Raw genomic sequence first — 16,589 nt, 5'->3', positions numbered from 1 at the left:
TTCTTGCCATTCTCAATGCTTAAGCGAATGCTTCTCTATCATGTAGATCTCCTGTGAACAGTGTAGCAACATGACATACTATTGATGAGTCAAAAACAGTAGATGAGCCGCGATTTCTACGACGATCAACAAGAATGCCCGCAGAACAAGGCGCCCTGTCAGGTACACTAATGTTCAAATTCCTCGAGTAAATGCTGTTTGAAGCCATTTTGCCACTGTTATTTCGTTTCTTATGAAATGGAAGTATTATTCAGGAACAACCTTGTCAAATGGGAGCCAACAGATGTCTTCATGAATCTCTTTTGATAAGTGAGACTGCAGGCTAATATTTTACTCCCCCATTTGATAATATCTAAATCTAAATCCGATTAAGATATATAAATTTGAATCCTCTCTAAACCCGTTTAAAAAATTATTTTTATTACCTGAATCCGTTCCAAATCTGAATAAAAATACTTACATACTATCCGAATCCGATTAAAATCTATTTAAATTAAATAATTATTAAATATATTTATAGATATTAAAATAGATAGTAAGTATTTTATTCGTTTATATAAACATTTAGATAATTAAATAGATATCTATTTACCGAACTGTTTACAATAATTAAATTTTAAAATAAATTAATAAAAATTAATATAAAAAATATAAAGTATAAACTAATCAAATTTAAATATTCAATATATTAATAAGATTCAAACATAAATTCAGTAAAATTTATAATAATGTTCTAAATAATACAAATAAACTATAATATAATCAAGTTTGGATAATAAGTACTCGCGGGTTCAAATCCGAACCCGATATTGGGTAGTAAAATTAAATTAAAAACCATCCTAAACTCATTTATTATTATATGAATATGTTCTATTAGGGGTTAGTCGGGTCCGGTATCCAAAAATATATGCCCGACTGCCATCCTTATTTCAATTGATACTAATATATATTTCGATTTGTCTTTATTTTAAAATTTTAATTTGTTAGGCAACGGCACCCATTAGGAATCTGTTCAATTCTTAAGAACGTTACATTAACATTTCACTCATTATCCACGTCAATACTTAATTTTTGATCAAATGCCTCTTTAGTACTAAAATTTTACTACTTATATTCAAATGATACTAATTTTTTAATTTATTTCTTTATAGTTAGTATCGCAATTCTTATTTTTATTTCAATAAATGGTAGCTAGTTTTTTGATGATGTGGCTGCTGGAAGTTCACCTACGCACGACACTAATGAACACAAACAAAAAATCATCAGAATCCCAATGGATACCATTAATTGAAATAAAAACAATGAATAACAACAAACAAATTAAAAAATTAATACTATTTGGATAAGTTGTAAAGTTTTGGTACCCATAGATTAATTTATCCAAAGTGAAATAATGATGTCGACGGTGGGTGGAATACTGATGTGGAGCTCTGCCCTCCATGGCATAAAAAAATTGAACGAATTCTCAGTAGTCGACTCTAATATAAATTAAAATTTAAAAAAAAATTAAAATATTGGTGCAATGAAAAAAATATGCAAATTTTTTAGTACCAACGGTATTGGACTTGTGAACCATCAATTTTCATAGATTGATTTATGAGGTACAATATGTAGACAAAAGAGGGACAAACAATCCATAAAGAATCTATAGTATTAAGCTTTGATTTTAGAGCCGTTGCTAATGGAGAAACCCATATATATATTTATGCTCTGCTGCCATTTCAGTAGTCAAATTAGCTTTCTTGGTTTTATGTAAAACTAAAGGATAAATTCAATCTCAATTGATAAAAACTAATGTTCCCTAGTCATATATAAAGGAAAAGGAGGAAGAACAAAACTTATGATTTTTTTTTCTTTTGAGGCAAAAAAAAAAAAAGAGAATTATCCTAGTAACTCCTCTTACAAGTGCTTAATTGTTTTGAGTACATTGGTTACATTACAATACAAGTTCCCCATAACAAATCACTAATTCAAAACACTGCTATGACTTGCTTTCAAGATTTGTTGTTGAACAACTAAGATGGAAACTGAAGTAGTAATTTCTGAAGTAGCAAGTTGATCACCTAAGGCTCCTAATTCTGGAAATTCTGTCCATTGTGATAATCCTGATATTGCTTCAGGTTTACTTTCATGTCGACAGCCTACTAATATAAGATCATAATTTTCCTGTGCGGATCGAACTATAGCAGCTGCGTCAGATCCTTCTCCTACTGTCTCTTCTATGTACTTAATATTACTATTAGTCATTGACATTGCGTGTTTCAGTTTTCGTAAAGCTTCATGATCAAGCATATCTTCCCAAGTATTAATGGTGTTGGTATCATCAGGTGTGATAAAACACAATACTGTTAGTTGCACTTTTCGACTACCTGCCATTCTTAATGCATAAGCCAATGCTTCTCTATCATCTTTTCCTCCCACAAACAATACAGCGACACGATAAATTGGCGATGGAGCGAATATAGACGATAGACCTTGGCTTCTGCTACGATCAATTAGGATTCCTACTGAACAAGGTGCTCTTTCCAACACATTAATGTTCAGGTTTCTCAATTCACTGCTGTTTGAAACTAAATTCCCTCTATTGTTCCATTTCTGATGAAATGGCAGTACTATTAAAGAACATGTCTTGTCGAATGCCTGCCAACAAATGTCTTCGTGCATTGACTTCAGAGGTGATACTGCAATGTATACTTCTACTAGAGCTTCATTTTCGTGCTCTAACATGAAGTATTTGAAGATATCGACGATGGGTTGCGATCGAGATCCTCTAGAAGCAGATTTCTTTTGGCCGAATTGATGATTGATTGTGTAAGGCGCGTCACTGCCAAGAAGTTCTTCCAAGCAAAGTCCATAAACAGTCATTGGACTTTCTTTGCTAGGATTGGAAAGTTCTAACAATCTGATTGCAGACAAGGCATCCTCTTGTTTATTTGCGCAGGCTAATATCTCCAGCTTTGCATCATTTGGAGTATGTTGAATGCATTTTTTCTTATAGCCTACGTAATGCTTACTTGGATCATAGAGCATTTTGATCAACGGTGGTATATACGATGTTATCAAGAATATTAGCAAAATTCCACTTGTACTCTCTAAATCCCTTGTCTGCAGATGATTAGTCTTGTTCAAAAAGTGAATACCATTGCACTTGGCGCAGGCATCAAGCTAAGAATACTTGAAAAGAAAGAAAAACAAAAATGAAGAATTACCTCAATGTTAAAGAATAAAAAGAATGTTCCCATCTCGCGAGGTCCTTTGACATTCAAGATGAGTGCAAGAACGACAGCTTCTTCGAGATTAATCTTGACAGCCAGTACGAAGATAAAAGTTGCCAGCAACTTGAACATGTAACCAATAAAAGCCATTTGAAAGTTGAGAACATAACTAAAATGGGTAAAAAATTCCCATAAATCCAATTTGGTGGCACAGTAGGTAGACAATAGTGGGATAAGCAAACCTAAGACGACGGTGTCAAACTTTGAGGTAATAGTTATTGCTAATGGAGACCCTGCTGGGATTATCAAACCCACTACCAAAGGACCCAAAAGAAAATCCATTCCTAAACGATCACCGATTAGTGCTAAAACTAACACTACTGCTATGATACTATTCATGTATATATCTCTTATGGGTTTCCCTTCTGGAGTTGTTCTAATGAACCAGAAAATCGCTCGCCGCACCACGAACAGTATAAATCCCATATACAACATCAGATGAATAAAGAACAGAATCCCAACCCTCACTGATGATGCATACAGTAATCTGTTCAAAGTTGCAGCCACGATATTATGGTAAAAGTACCTTGATATATCATTTATCAACGTCGTTGCCAATGCCATATGACCTATTCGAGAATTACTTATCTTAAGTTGCATCAGAATAGCACTGGCATCCACAAACTGGCTCGCCGTGAATGAACCTACATAGAGATCAGCATTATTTTGGATTGCACTTCTCGCTGGAGGACCTATATTTAACTTTTGATTGAATGTTATCTCTAACGTTTGTAACATTATGTAAGGGAATGCAAATATAAGAAGTGCCAATATGACAACGTTTTTCCCTGATCTGCGTATCAATTTTGGATCCGTCCTCACTCCTGCTAGGAATGTGAACAGAACGTATCCAATTTTTAACAATGCACCAAAAGCTTGATTAAGTATCGGAGGAAACAATTTTTCTGATACATCAGGAAAGTACCTTTCAAGAAATGTTGGTCCCAAGAAAATACCTGCCTGATATATAGTCATGAAAAAGAAAAAAACTGTTTACTAATCAAGATTAATGCAATGCATACATTGTAAATTAATGGAAGTGTAGGGGAAATGATATATTACCAAAACATCAGAGGTGAGTCGAGGGAATTGAAAACGCCTGAAGAACAAGTAAAATAAATGGGAAATAAAGACCAATACAACTAATTGAAGTTGGAAACGCACAAAGGAATGTTGGAGAATAGTTTCTCCTTTTTTTTCATTCCATATGCCATTGGAGAAAACTCTGACGTAGTCAAAACAATCTGCACTTGTATTAACAACGGATTCTGAGGCATCCATTGTATAGCTGAAACCTTGTTTTCTACAAAGAAATCATGTACAAGGAGAAGAAGGTGATGATGAATTGGAGATGATCCTATAGCTACTACCCAAAGAATTAATTTAAAAAGATGTCAATGGAAATAAATGGAACTCAGGAAATTTTATTTTGCCTGATTCTTAACAAGATTTGTATGCCATTCACCATTTTGCAACGTAAAGAACTTGTTTTTTGTTTTATTTTTTTCCAATTTCATAAGAAATTAGTAGATCATAGAAGGAAATAACGAATTACTACTAAATTTAGAATTATTTTTTTATAGAATATTGGAGAGCAAAAATCAGTAGACTCATCATGTTAAGAAAGAAGACTTGGTGACAAAAATAGGAGTGCTGAATCATAAACATTCAGATATTAAACTAGGTAGAACTTATACATTAATGCAAGTCTCTGAAAGTTAAGGAAATTTAAGAATTTGAATCATCAAGCTATTACTAAATTTAATACAGTTTAATTAAATGAATGGGAAAATTCAAATGAAAGTATTTTCCTCATCTATTCTACATTATGTTATCAGAATACATATTGTATGTATTAATATGACAATATTATTAATATTAAATTACTAAACATAAAATATAGTTTATAACGTTTATTAGTTCTAAAAATTTGTGATTATGAAATATAAATTTTGTAATCTTGATCAATGATTATATTAATTAATTTATTAATATTAACATTTATTTATTTGTATTTTTATAAATATTTTTTAATATATGTATTTTAAGTTTGTTTTTTTTTTTAAATTTTTTTTTGCTGAATTACTGACTCTCAACATGAAAAGTGAATCCCTGAATTTGTTCGTCATGTTGCACTCAATCTAGAAATTCGTTGGCCTACTTCGGGAATCAGTACTCCTGAAGCAATTTGGACTCCAAGCTAGGTTCTGAAATATAGAAGAAAAATAATCAGAATGGCATCAAAGATGGATTCAAGATATGTTTCCCGATTTAATACAATAATATATTGGAGTTATCAATTATTTAAACATAAATGACAATCTTTATACGTAATGGCATTGCAGGCTTAGTATATTCACTATCAACAGTAATGCAACTAACATATTTGTGCGAGAAATTTTCACAGAAGTAATTTTGAAAGAAAATTTCCTATAAAACTTGATTAATATTTGAGATTTTAAAAGTATATTCACAAGTGCACAAATAGATAGTGATAAATGTAATTCAAAATACTTATATGTAAATATGTTACTTAATTTCCCTATGAATGCCAGTTAAATTAAATTGCAAAAGTAACCCTAAACAGGGATTTGGTTTATAGGAAAATGCAAAGTAAGTGAGCAATGCTGAATGCAAAAGAAAGAAAATTCTGACAATTTGTAAAACAAGTATTAAACTCACTTATTAAACTCGCACTCAGAAATTATGGTTCAATTAGGGACATGAAGTCTAAGTTATGGAGATCCGTTAGGTACAAAGAAATATTGGGTAGAGTTGCATCAGGTTAATGGTAATGAAGTTGCATGATCATTTAAGTGTTAAACCTGATAAACTTGACATGTTATATAAGCATGAAAATTTTATGAAATTCTATCCCTATTGGGTTGATCATAAGAAGATGATGGTAACATGATTACTGAGTTATTTACTTCCCAGTCTTTGAGGAATTACTATATCAATAAGCACAAGAATAATGTTGGTATTGAAGCTGTCAAGCATTGGGCTAGACATATTCTCAAAGGTTTATGCTACTTGCAGACTCATAATCCTCGTATTATTCATCGTCATTTGAGTGTGACAATTTGTTTGCTGATGGATACAATTGAGAAGTTAAAATTGGAGATTTTGAAATCATGAGTCCGGATCAGAACTCACTTCTAAGTGATTTTAGTGGTACTCCTGCCTGAACTCGTGGCACCTGAGCTTTTCTCTCTCTTCTCTCTAGAAAACTAGGGTTTTCCTCCTTGCCCTTCTCTTGCAGCCGTCGGCGCCTTGCCCCGTTGAAATCTAAAACTTATCTTGTGACCTCCTAATGTAATTCTGGCTTTTTAGCCTCTTTGAAATCTAAAACTTATCTTGTGACAAAAAAAAAAAATTATTTTGAATATAGTGAATGCAAGAACATGATAGAGATATATAAGAAGGTTACTTCTTGTATAAAGCCTGATAAATTCTCTTACTAGAGTGAAAGATCAGTTAATAAATTTTCGAAAAAATAATAAAAATATTAATATCTATTGATTTTTTTTATCAAATTTACGGTACTAATTTATTTTTTCGTCTTTACTATGTTAAAATCAAAAATACGGTTTTCTAACTTTTATTTTTTTCAAAATTATAGTTTTGGTTTTTCTTTAGTTGTTTTTTTAATTTTTATTTGATTGTTTTACGAACAACTCAAAAACACTATACCTTATTTTTGAAAAAAAAATTAAAAGAGCAGTATTTTTTAAAACAAAGTTTATAGAGTAAAAATGATATTTTTAATAATTTTGAATACTTCTGAAAAGTTCTCTAAATTTTCATAGAGAGGTGTCTTGTTCCTCCATCTAAGAGATTTTAGGATAAACTTTAATATTTAAAAATCATAAATTATCAACAGAAAAATATGTGAGTTGTTGATAATTGATATTAAAGGTGTTTAGTATTAGTTTTAGCCGGTTAGGCTAAATATTTTTAACCACACTAATAAAGTCGGTTTTTAAATACTTTAACTCTTAACCTAATCTAATAACACTAAAATATATCCACACCAAAACTATGTGACTCAGTTTGGTCGGTTTAGATAAAAGAGTAAGTACATAAATTAAGAAATTTAAAGAATATCATATAAATTTAATAAATATTAAAATAAAATCGCATTACCAAATAACAATCAACTTTCATGTTGCTACTAAATAAATATAAATTTGAAGTTCTGTACTTGAAATTCTTAGCATAAACAATTTAAAATGAAATATTCCCAATAAGTTAGTAGAAGTCAAAATAACGTAATAAAAATTTTTCAACACATAGAATAATATATTAAAAAATATACAACCATAAGTATATAAAAAAATCAATTAATACAATGACTCACATATGATAAACTTAAAAAAAGCTAAATTAAAATTTTATTATGTAACCGCTATAAAAATGATGTGATGCAGACTGAAAAATACTAAAGTTAAAAAATTGAGTTATTTATTATAATTTATAGAGAATGAAAATAAATTCGAAGAGACGCCTGTAGTCTATAGAAGCTAGGAAATTACTAGAGTATAATATATATTATTTAAAAAATAACATAGTTTTATTGTATTATTGGTTCGGTTAAGTTTAATTGCACTTTTATTTTCTTAAACCGAAACCAAACCAAAAATTTGATTTATAAAGATTTTAAAACCATAACCAACCATTCATGACGCAACTTAAATCGATTTGGTCAGTTTGGTTAATTTTTGTGCACCCTAAATGATATCTCCTTCTCTTATTCTGGTTTTAGTAGATTTGTGATTTTTCTTGCTTGCTTGTAACTATTCATACATAATTTAAATTATGAAAAAATTGAGGAAACAACATATGGAGAAAAAGTAACCCGTAGTTTCATTATCTTATTTGGACAATTCATAATAAATATATATATGATGTCCAAATATAATTATACATATGTGTGTGTGTGAAAGTAAAATTGAACATTTAGATAGGTCTGAATTACAGTTTGATGTCCAATGATTAAATAGTAGTTACTTTTTAAAGAAAATAGTTTTGACTATCAAGTATCCATTAATAGTGAATAGCAAAAGAGGTCAAGAAATTTCTAGATTGAGTTCAACATATGACCAACAAGTTCAGGGATTTATTTTCATGGTTGAAATTTTTAGTGAATTCAATCTGTTTTTAACTAATAATTTAAATCCTTAACTTTCTTAGACTTGCATAATAAGTTCCATGTGGTTGAATTTTTAGATGTTTATTTTTGCCACATTAGCACAAGTATTTGCTGTCAAATCCCTATTCTCCATGCAATGGTCAATCAATTATGAGAGTTAGCTGAAGTTATGCTATTTGCTAAGAACAGATTTCAAATGGGTTGACAGAGTATTTATATGGAATGCTCTTATAAAAATAATAATTGGACTGAAAAACAGAATGAAAGAGAATAACGCAAGCCTTTCAAATGTACCCAACAAATAATATTCTAAATTGAATGGTATATAATTAGTTAGTCTGAAATGTATGAAAGAACGAAAACTTGTTTGGTCGCATAGCAATTGCCGGTAAAACTGAAAAACAAATTCTTTTTTACCTGCCATAATGGTGAAATGACCAACAAATTTTATGCCAACTTCTTGTTCAGAATCAAGCAATAAGAATTCCCCATCTTCTATTTATTTCCATTTTCCATTGACATCTTTTTCCAATTTTTATTCCTTTTCGGATAGTCGCTTGGGATTATTTCCAGTTCATCGCCTTCTTCTTTGTCGACATTCTTGAAGAAGAAGGTTTCAGCCACAATGAATGACCCTAAACCCATTGTTAATATAAGTGCAGAATGTTTCGATTACGTTCGAGTTTTCTCCAGTGGCATGTGGAATGAGAAAAAGGGAGAAACTATTCTCCAACATTCCTTTGTTCGTTTCCAACTTCAATTAATTACTATGGTCTTCATTTCCCATTTCTTTTATGTCTTCTTAAGACGTTTTCATTTACCTCGACTTACTTCAGATGTTTTGGTAATACATTATTCTTTTCCTTTACATTTTCACAAGTAAATTCCAGAACTTACTTTTTGTTTTTGTTTTTATAAATATCAGGCAGGTATTCTCTTGGGACCAACATTTTTTGAAAGATGCTTTCCTGATGCTTCAGAAATATTGTTTCCTCCATTTCCTAGTCAAGTGTTTGGTTCATTATTAAAGATTGGATATATTTTGTTCACATTCCTAGCAGGAGTGAGGGTGGATCTGAATTTGGTAAGAAGATCAGGGAAAAGAATTGTTATATTGGCATTTCTTATATTTGTATTCCCTTACTTAATGTCGCAAAACCTGGATATAAAGTTTGATCCAAAAGTACCAATGGGTCCTCCAGCGATTGGTGCAAGATTGAATAACGCTGATCTCTATTTTGGTGCATTTACAACGAGCCAATTTGTGGATGCCAGTGCTATTCTGATGCAACTTAAGATAAGTAATTCTCGTATAGGTCATATTACATTGGCAACGACATTGTTAAGTGATTTGACAAGGTACGTTTACCATAATATTGTGGCTGCAACTTTGAATAGATTACTATTTGCATCATCAGTAAGGGTTGGGATTCTGTTCTTTATTCATCTGATGTTGTATACGGGATTTATACTGATCGTGGTGCGGCGAGCAATTTTCTGGTTCATTAGAACAACTCCAGAAGGGAAACCCATAAGAGATATATACATGATTAGTATTATCGCAGTAGTGTTAGTTTTATCATTGATCGGTGATGGTTTAGGGATGGATCTTCTTTTGGGTCCTTTGGTAGTGGGCTTGATAATCCCAGCAGGGTCTCCTTTAGCAATAACTATTACCTCAAAGTTTGAAACCATCGTCTTAGGTTTGCTGGTCCCGTTATTGTCTACATACTGTGCCACCAAGTTCGATTTGTGGGAATTCTTTGCCCATTTTGATGATGCTCTCAATTTTCAAATTTCTTTAATTGGGTACTGGATTAAGGTGCTAGCAACTTTTATCTTCTTACTGGCTCTCAAGATTAACCTCAAAGAAGCTGTTACTCTTGCACTGCTCTTGAACAGCAAAGGACCTCGTGAGATGGGAACATTCTTTTTATTCTCTAGCCTCGAGGTAAATCCAATTTCCAGTTTTCTTTATTATTACTGTTATTATTTGAAGGGATTACTCAATGCACATGGTCATGGTATACTGCTTTTATTATTGTATGTAGTTTCAAGCTTAGTCTGATGCCTACACCAAATGTTTATGGAGTGATTTACACCAAATGCCAGAGGTTTTCACTAACCGAACCAGACTAATCATCTACCGATTTTTCATTCTGCAGTTAAGGGATTTGGACAGTGCAAGTGGAATTTTCTTAGTATTCTTGGTAACATCATATGCACCACCCTTGATCAGACTGCTCTATGATCCAAGAAAGCATTACATAGGCTATAGGAAAAAATGCATCCAATATACTTCAAATGACGCAAAGCTGGAGATATTAGTCTGTGCAAACAAACAGGAGGATGCCTTGTCTACAATCAGATTGTTAGAACTTTCCAATCCTAGCAAAGAAAGTCCAATGACAATTTATGGACTTTGCTTGGACGAACTTCTTGGCAGTGACACACCTTACATAATCAATCATCAATTAGGCCAAAGGAAATCTGCTTCTAGAGGATCTCGATCGCAACCCATCATCGATATTTTCAAATACTTCATGTTAGAGCATCAAAAGGTTGCTCAAGTAGAAGTATTCACTGCAGTATCGCCTCTGAAGTCGATGCACGAAGACATTTGTTGGCAGGCGTTCGACAAGACGTGTTCTTTCATAGTACTCCCGTTTCATCAGAAATGGAACAGCAAAGGGAAAATAGTTTCAAACAGCAATGAATTGCGAAACCTGAACATCAATGTGTTGGAAAGGGCACCCTGTTCTGTAGGAATCCTAATTGATCGTAGCAGAAGCCAGGGTATATCGTCTATATTCGCTCCATCGGCAACCTATCGTGTTGTTGCATTGTTTATAGGAGGTCAAGATGATAGAGAAGCATTGGCTTATGCATTAAGAATGGCAGGTAGTCGGAAAGTTCTACTCACAGTATTGTGTTTTATCACACCTGACGATACCAACACCGGCAATACTTGGGAAGATATGCTTGATCATGAAGCTTTACGAAAACTGAAACAGGAAATGTCAATGATTCATAGTAATATTAATTATATAGAAGAGACAGTAAGAGATGGGTCTGATACAGCATCTATAGTCCGATCAGCGCAGGAAAATTATGATCTTATATTAGTAGGGCGTCGACATGATAGTCAACCTGAAGCAGTATCAGGATTATCACAATGGACGGAATTCCCAGAACTAGGAGCCATAGGTGATCAACTTGCTACTTCAGAAATTGCTACTTCGATTTCGGTCTTAGTTGTTCAACAACAAATCTTGAAAGCAAGTCATAGCAGTATTTTGAACTAGTGATTGCAATGTCAAGGAAACCACTCTACTCAATAAACCACAATTGTATTTCTTTTCTTTTTTTTTCCTTTTCTTTTTGGATGGATAAAGCACAATTGTATTTCCATGTTTCATTAAGAGGAACTTTAAGATAATTTCTTGTAAAGAATTTCATAAGCTTTTATTACTTTTTTCTTTTCCTTTATATATGACTTGGTCATTTAACTCGCTAATAGTTTTATTTTATTTATAAAATTTATTTTATTTTATTTCAACTATTCAATTTTGATATTGCTTACGATTTAATCACCTCATCATTAAAGAATTCTCTTACTTACTGTTTTTTCTTTTGAATTTTTTTAGTTAAGATTTCAAAAGATATATATTTATTATTTTAAAATAAAAATTTATAAAATTCTATTTCTAGGATAGTTTGAGAAAAATTTCTCACCTCAAAATAATTTTTGATAATGTGGAAAGGAGTGAAGATTTTTTTATCTATTGGACCGTAAGAAAGAGCTCATATTTTTAAAAAAATCAATTTTTTTAAAAAAATTAATACAGTTAATAGAAATTTTTTACTTTGCCGGGAGTTTTAGAATTATTGTCCAAATTTATTTATGGATTTATAATTGTAATTACTATAATATATATATATATATATATATATATATATTGAGATATAATTTTTTTTTTATATGTGTACTCATCATATTTATTACAATTATAAAAAATATAAAATAAATAAAACAAAGGTAAAAAATACAAAAAAAAATGAAAGCTTTGTCGGCCACTCTTCTAGGTGGAGAACCTCTTTCAACATTTTGACTATCAAAAAACACCATGAAGTTGGAATTATGTAAAATTTCACTCTAAAATGTGAACTTTTTAAAAAAGAAAAACCTTAAGTTAAGAGATTTTCTTAGTAGTTATTTTTGTTCCATTTATGAATATGAATAAATTAAAATAATATTAATATTGAATGACTAAATAAAAAATTAAAATTTTATGACAAAAATAAAATTAATATTGAATGACTAAATAAACTTATTCTTGAATATATATATATTGATTGGCTTGGGTACTCGTCTAAAAATTGAACTTGAAAATATAATGTTTATTTTAAATATATTTGAGGTTGAACCCAAAAAAAGTCCAATTATTTTCTTAGTGACTTATAAATATTATTTCTCGAGGCCTGTCCAAAAAGTTTATATATAAAAAAGTATATATTATAAAAAATAAACTAATTTATTCAACATTTTATTCGAAATAAACACACGATATTCGAACTAACTTCAAATAACGCGGCTTACTTTTTGAACAAGTCTAATATATATTAATCAAGAAAGTTAATATGCATATATCTTTTAAGTAGTTATGCAAATTAAGCACTTCAATATTAAGAAAAAAGAAATACCTACAAAATATATTAAGAAAAAAGAAATACCTACAAAATAAAACAATAGAATTGACTTTCTCAATAGAGTAAGGCGCCACTTCAATATTAAACAATTAAATACAGTTTAGAGTGTAGTTCACGCAAGTTGGAAACAAATAGAATAACTCTTAACTTAACTTAAGAAATCATATTAGTTATAACATATTAATTATATGTTAATATTAATTATTTAAATTAATTTTTATTAAATAATAATTTTAATTATAAAAAATAATATTTTTAAATAGTAGATTCACTAATAATTTAATTTTTAATTATTATCTGACAATTTCTAATTTTAAAAAATAATAATATCAATTATATTGATAGTATTAATTTTCATAATATTAAAATTAATAAATAACATTTTAAAAATAAATTTTATATTATTGCACTAACAAAATTTAAAAATAAAAATATTTAAAAATAATTAATTTGTTATTATTTTTAAAAATATTATAAATTAAATATTAGATATTAAAAATTTATTAAATTATATTTATTAAACTTGATTTTATAATCTAAAATAATAATAACAGTCATGTAATGTATGGGTAAACAACTAGTATATATTAAAGCTAAAATAACAAAAAAAATAGTTTAACCACAACGTGCTATATAGAATTATTAAAAATGACATTTGTCATTTTTTAATAAATATTAATTAATAAAAATAATTCTTTCTCTTTTACTCTATAACTGTAACAACAAAAGCTTCTTAAATTTTAAATTTTATATATATTTTTTAATTAATTAATTTCTTTTTTTCTTTTCATGTAGTATTTTTTACTATATTACAAAATCTTGATTTAAACTTAATTATTTATATAATATATCTTTTATTTTTTATTTAAGTTCATTCATGAATTTTGCATTTTCTTCTATATTTTAATTTTTTTGTCACTTTTACTAATTTTAATCTAAAATTTATATTTATTTGTACTTTTTATTTTTTATTGATTTACTTTTTTATTTATTAATTATAGAAAATATCGAAATATCATATAATTTTATAATATTTTATGATTTATACCTAAAAAACCTTAGAGAAGAAAATTAGAAACTTTATTTTAATAAAAAGTATTGAAGTCATTTAAATTTTTCTTAAATCGCATTAATTTTCTTCTTTTTATGTTTTAATACTTTTATTTTATTTTTATATCATTAAAATTTAATTAATAATAAATAATCAATTGTATTTGTTCATATATAGTTTATATTTTTATAAAATCAGAGTTTAAATATGAAGTCTCATTATTTATTTTTAGTATTTTATAGATTCTCACATTATCTATATTAGTTCGATAATCAAATCAAGAATTTATAGGTTGGGTAAATAGAAATGTAATAGTCATAACATATTGGAACCGGTTCAGAATTAGAAGTTCGTCAAGATCGGTTTCCCTTCAGCTATAACCAAAATTATTAGTTTCAATTCAAACTTGTAAAAGAAATTATTTTTTATTTTTATTTTTTAAAAAAATTAATTGGATCAAACTATAACCGAAATTGATTAGCTCTATTGTGACGATACTTATTTTTATATATATTATGATAGTTATTATATTTATATTTGATGTATAAATTAATATCAATAAATAATATGTAATATATATACTCTATTGATTATATAGTTTCTATTAAAAATTATAATAATCTAACTAAAAATTAAATAATATGATTATTATATAAAGTATAATAAATTTAAGCATAAGATATAAATATTATATTAATTTATAAATAAAATATAGATAATTTTTATTAATTTCTACGGAAAATAAAAATATTAAACTTAAATGGAGTGCTTATTAATGATAATTTTGAAGGCTTAAAACAAAAGACACTCGGACTCGCTTAGAAGAGCTTGCTATTTTATAATAATATAAATTTTGGTATATAAAGTAAATCATAAAATAAAAGAAAATCACTAATCAATAATTAAAAAATCTAAATTTTTGAGTTTATGATAAACTAAAATTTCAATATTACATGTTGAATATTTTAAAAGAGAAAAAAAGGATACGAAAAAAAAAAAACTCGTCAATGCATGCAAGTATTTTGAAATAGAAAAATATGAGAGATTATTCGGGTTATAAATTAATTATAATAAATATAAATGAAAATTTTACAAAAAATTTAAGAGATTATTTAGATTAATTTAAATAAAATATATTAATATAGATAGTATAAAAATAGAAATTTATAAATTATAAAATATAGAGTGCATATAAATATTTCATAAAAATATCTGAATGAATGTTATATTTCATAAAAATATCTAAAATGAAAATACAAGTCACGTGTGGCTCTTCAATAATAAAAGATACACATCACGTGGGTGCAGAGAGAGAGATAAGGATTAGAACAATGACGTGGGAGGTATGTTGTAAATAAGACAAAAGCTCTTATCAGCCTCCACGTTTAATTCCCATTTATCAATTAATTCTTTCTAAAACGGACGGCAAAATACTATGTACTATTCTCTCTCTCCAACCCAAAACCAGCTGCTGGTTGGTTCCCCTCTCTCTCTCTCTCTCTCTCCTATTTCTCTCTGCCTTGTTCATCCAAATATACAAATTGAGTCCAAATTTCATTTTCTACCTCATAAAACTCGTTTATAACTTTATTAATTAAATTTATTTTTTATATATTAAAAATTCGGTCTAATTATTTAAATTTTAAAATTTTAAATATATATTTTATTCTATATATAATTCATTTTAAATTATAAAATATATAATTATATTTTTAATAAATTTTATTTCAAACTTAAATTTGAGTTTATACATGAAGCGAACTTGAATTTAACTTATTTATACCAAAATAAATTTAGCTTATCTATATAATATATCGAGCTAATAACAAACCAAATTTGATCTTATTAAATTCGAGTTCAAGTTTTAAATAAAAAAATTATCGAGTTCAAACTCTGTTAATTTTATATGAATTACTATGAACATTAAAAAGTTCTGCTCAATTTGTTTATATCCTAAAAATACTATTTTATATTAATTATATGAATTTTTTTGATCATATGTCTTATTATGGAATTCATAATTGATATCTCAATGTATTTCCCATTCTATATTTGTTTGTTTAAAATGATGAAAATGTGGTGGGATGTAAGATTTTATGAAACATAATTTTTTTATATTTTTAAAATAAAAATATAAAAGAATTTAGAGATTTAAATTTAAAATAAATTAATAGTTTTTAATTTAATAAAAAGTGAGGAAGTGGATAATTAAATTAGACGAATACTTAAATATATGAATAAAATAAAATAATAATTTTCTTATATAAAATAATAAGTACATAATTTACAAATGTTATAAAGATTTAAGTTTAGGTGAAAATGATTCTATTATCAATTAATAATTTTTGTGGTAGAAATATAGCATTTTAAAATTTAGTAGTTAGTTTATTTGATTTTTATT

General features: G+C 28.2%; 2 protein-coding genes across 2 annotated transcripts; one reads left to right on the top strand and one right to left on the bottom strand.

The window, feature by feature from the left end:
• Positions 1-1,876: 1,876 nt before the first annotated feature.
• Positions 1,877-4,593, bottom strand: LOC112533701 (cation/H(+) antiporter 15-like). The gene is made up of 3 exons (XM_025157633.2): positions 4,338-4,593; positions 3,210-4,235; positions 1,877-3,105 (listed from the first exon to the last, which is right to left on the bottom strand). The coding sequence occupies exons 1-3, from the start codon at positions 4,554-4,556 to the stop codon at positions 1,966-1,968; spliced, it is 2,385 nt and encodes a 794-aa protein (XP_025013401.2). The 5' UTR covers positions 4,557-4,593; the 3' UTR covers positions 1,877-1,965.
• Positions 4,594-8,730: 4,137 nt separating this feature from the next.
• On the top strand, positions 8,731-12,207 carry LOC8259495 (cation/H(+) antiporter 15). Its single transcript, XM_048375518.1, has 3 exons — positions 8,731-9,271; positions 9,353-10,378; positions 10,593-12,207. The coding sequence occupies exons 1-3, from the start codon at positions 9,053-9,055 to the stop codon at positions 11,730-11,732; spliced, it is 2,385 nt and encodes a 794-aa protein (XP_048231475.1). The 5' UTR covers positions 8,731-9,052; the 3' UTR covers positions 11,733-12,207.
• Positions 12,208-16,589: the final 4,382 nt, after the last annotated feature.

Source organism: Ricinus communis, chromosome 6, assembly GCF_019578655.1.
Source record: "Ricinus communis isolate WT05 ecotype wild-type chromosome 6, ASM1957865v1, whole genome shotgun sequence".
NCBI lineage: Eukaryota > Viridiplantae > Streptophyta > Magnoliopsida > Malpighiales > Euphorbiaceae > Ricinus > Ricinus communis.
This window is presented reverse-complemented; position numbering and strand designations above follow the sequence as displayed.

What these genes read in the sequence shown, in the direction of transcription:
- LOC8259495 (XM_048375518.1), top strand. Translation starts at nt 9,053, where the DNA reads ATGAATGACCCTAAACCCATTGTTAATATAAGTGCAGAATGTTTCGAT. An exon ending in GACTTACTTCAGATGTTTTG is followed by an intron (nt 9,272 to 9,352) that starts GTAATACATTAT and finishes TATAAATATCAG; the next exon opens with GCAGGTATTCTCTTGGGACC. An exon ending in TTTTATTCTCTAGCCTCGAG is followed by an intron (nt 10,379 to 10,592) that starts GTAAATCCAATT and finishes TTCATTCTGCAG; the next exon opens with TTAAGGGATTTGGACAGTGC.
- LOC112533701 (XM_025157633.2), bottom strand. Translation starts at nt 4,556, where the DNA reads ATGGATGCCTCAGAATCCGTTGTTAATACAAGTGCAGATTGTTTTGAC. An exon ending in GACTCACCTCTGATGTTTTG is followed by an intron (nt 4,236 to 4,337) that starts GTAATATATCAT and finishes ACTATATATCAG; the next exon opens with GCAGGTATTTTCTTGGGACC. An exon ending in TTTTATTCTTTAACATTGAG is followed by an intron (nt 3,106 to 3,209) that starts GTAATTCTTCAT and finishes AATCATCTGCAG; the next exon opens with ACAAGGGATTTAGAGAGTAC.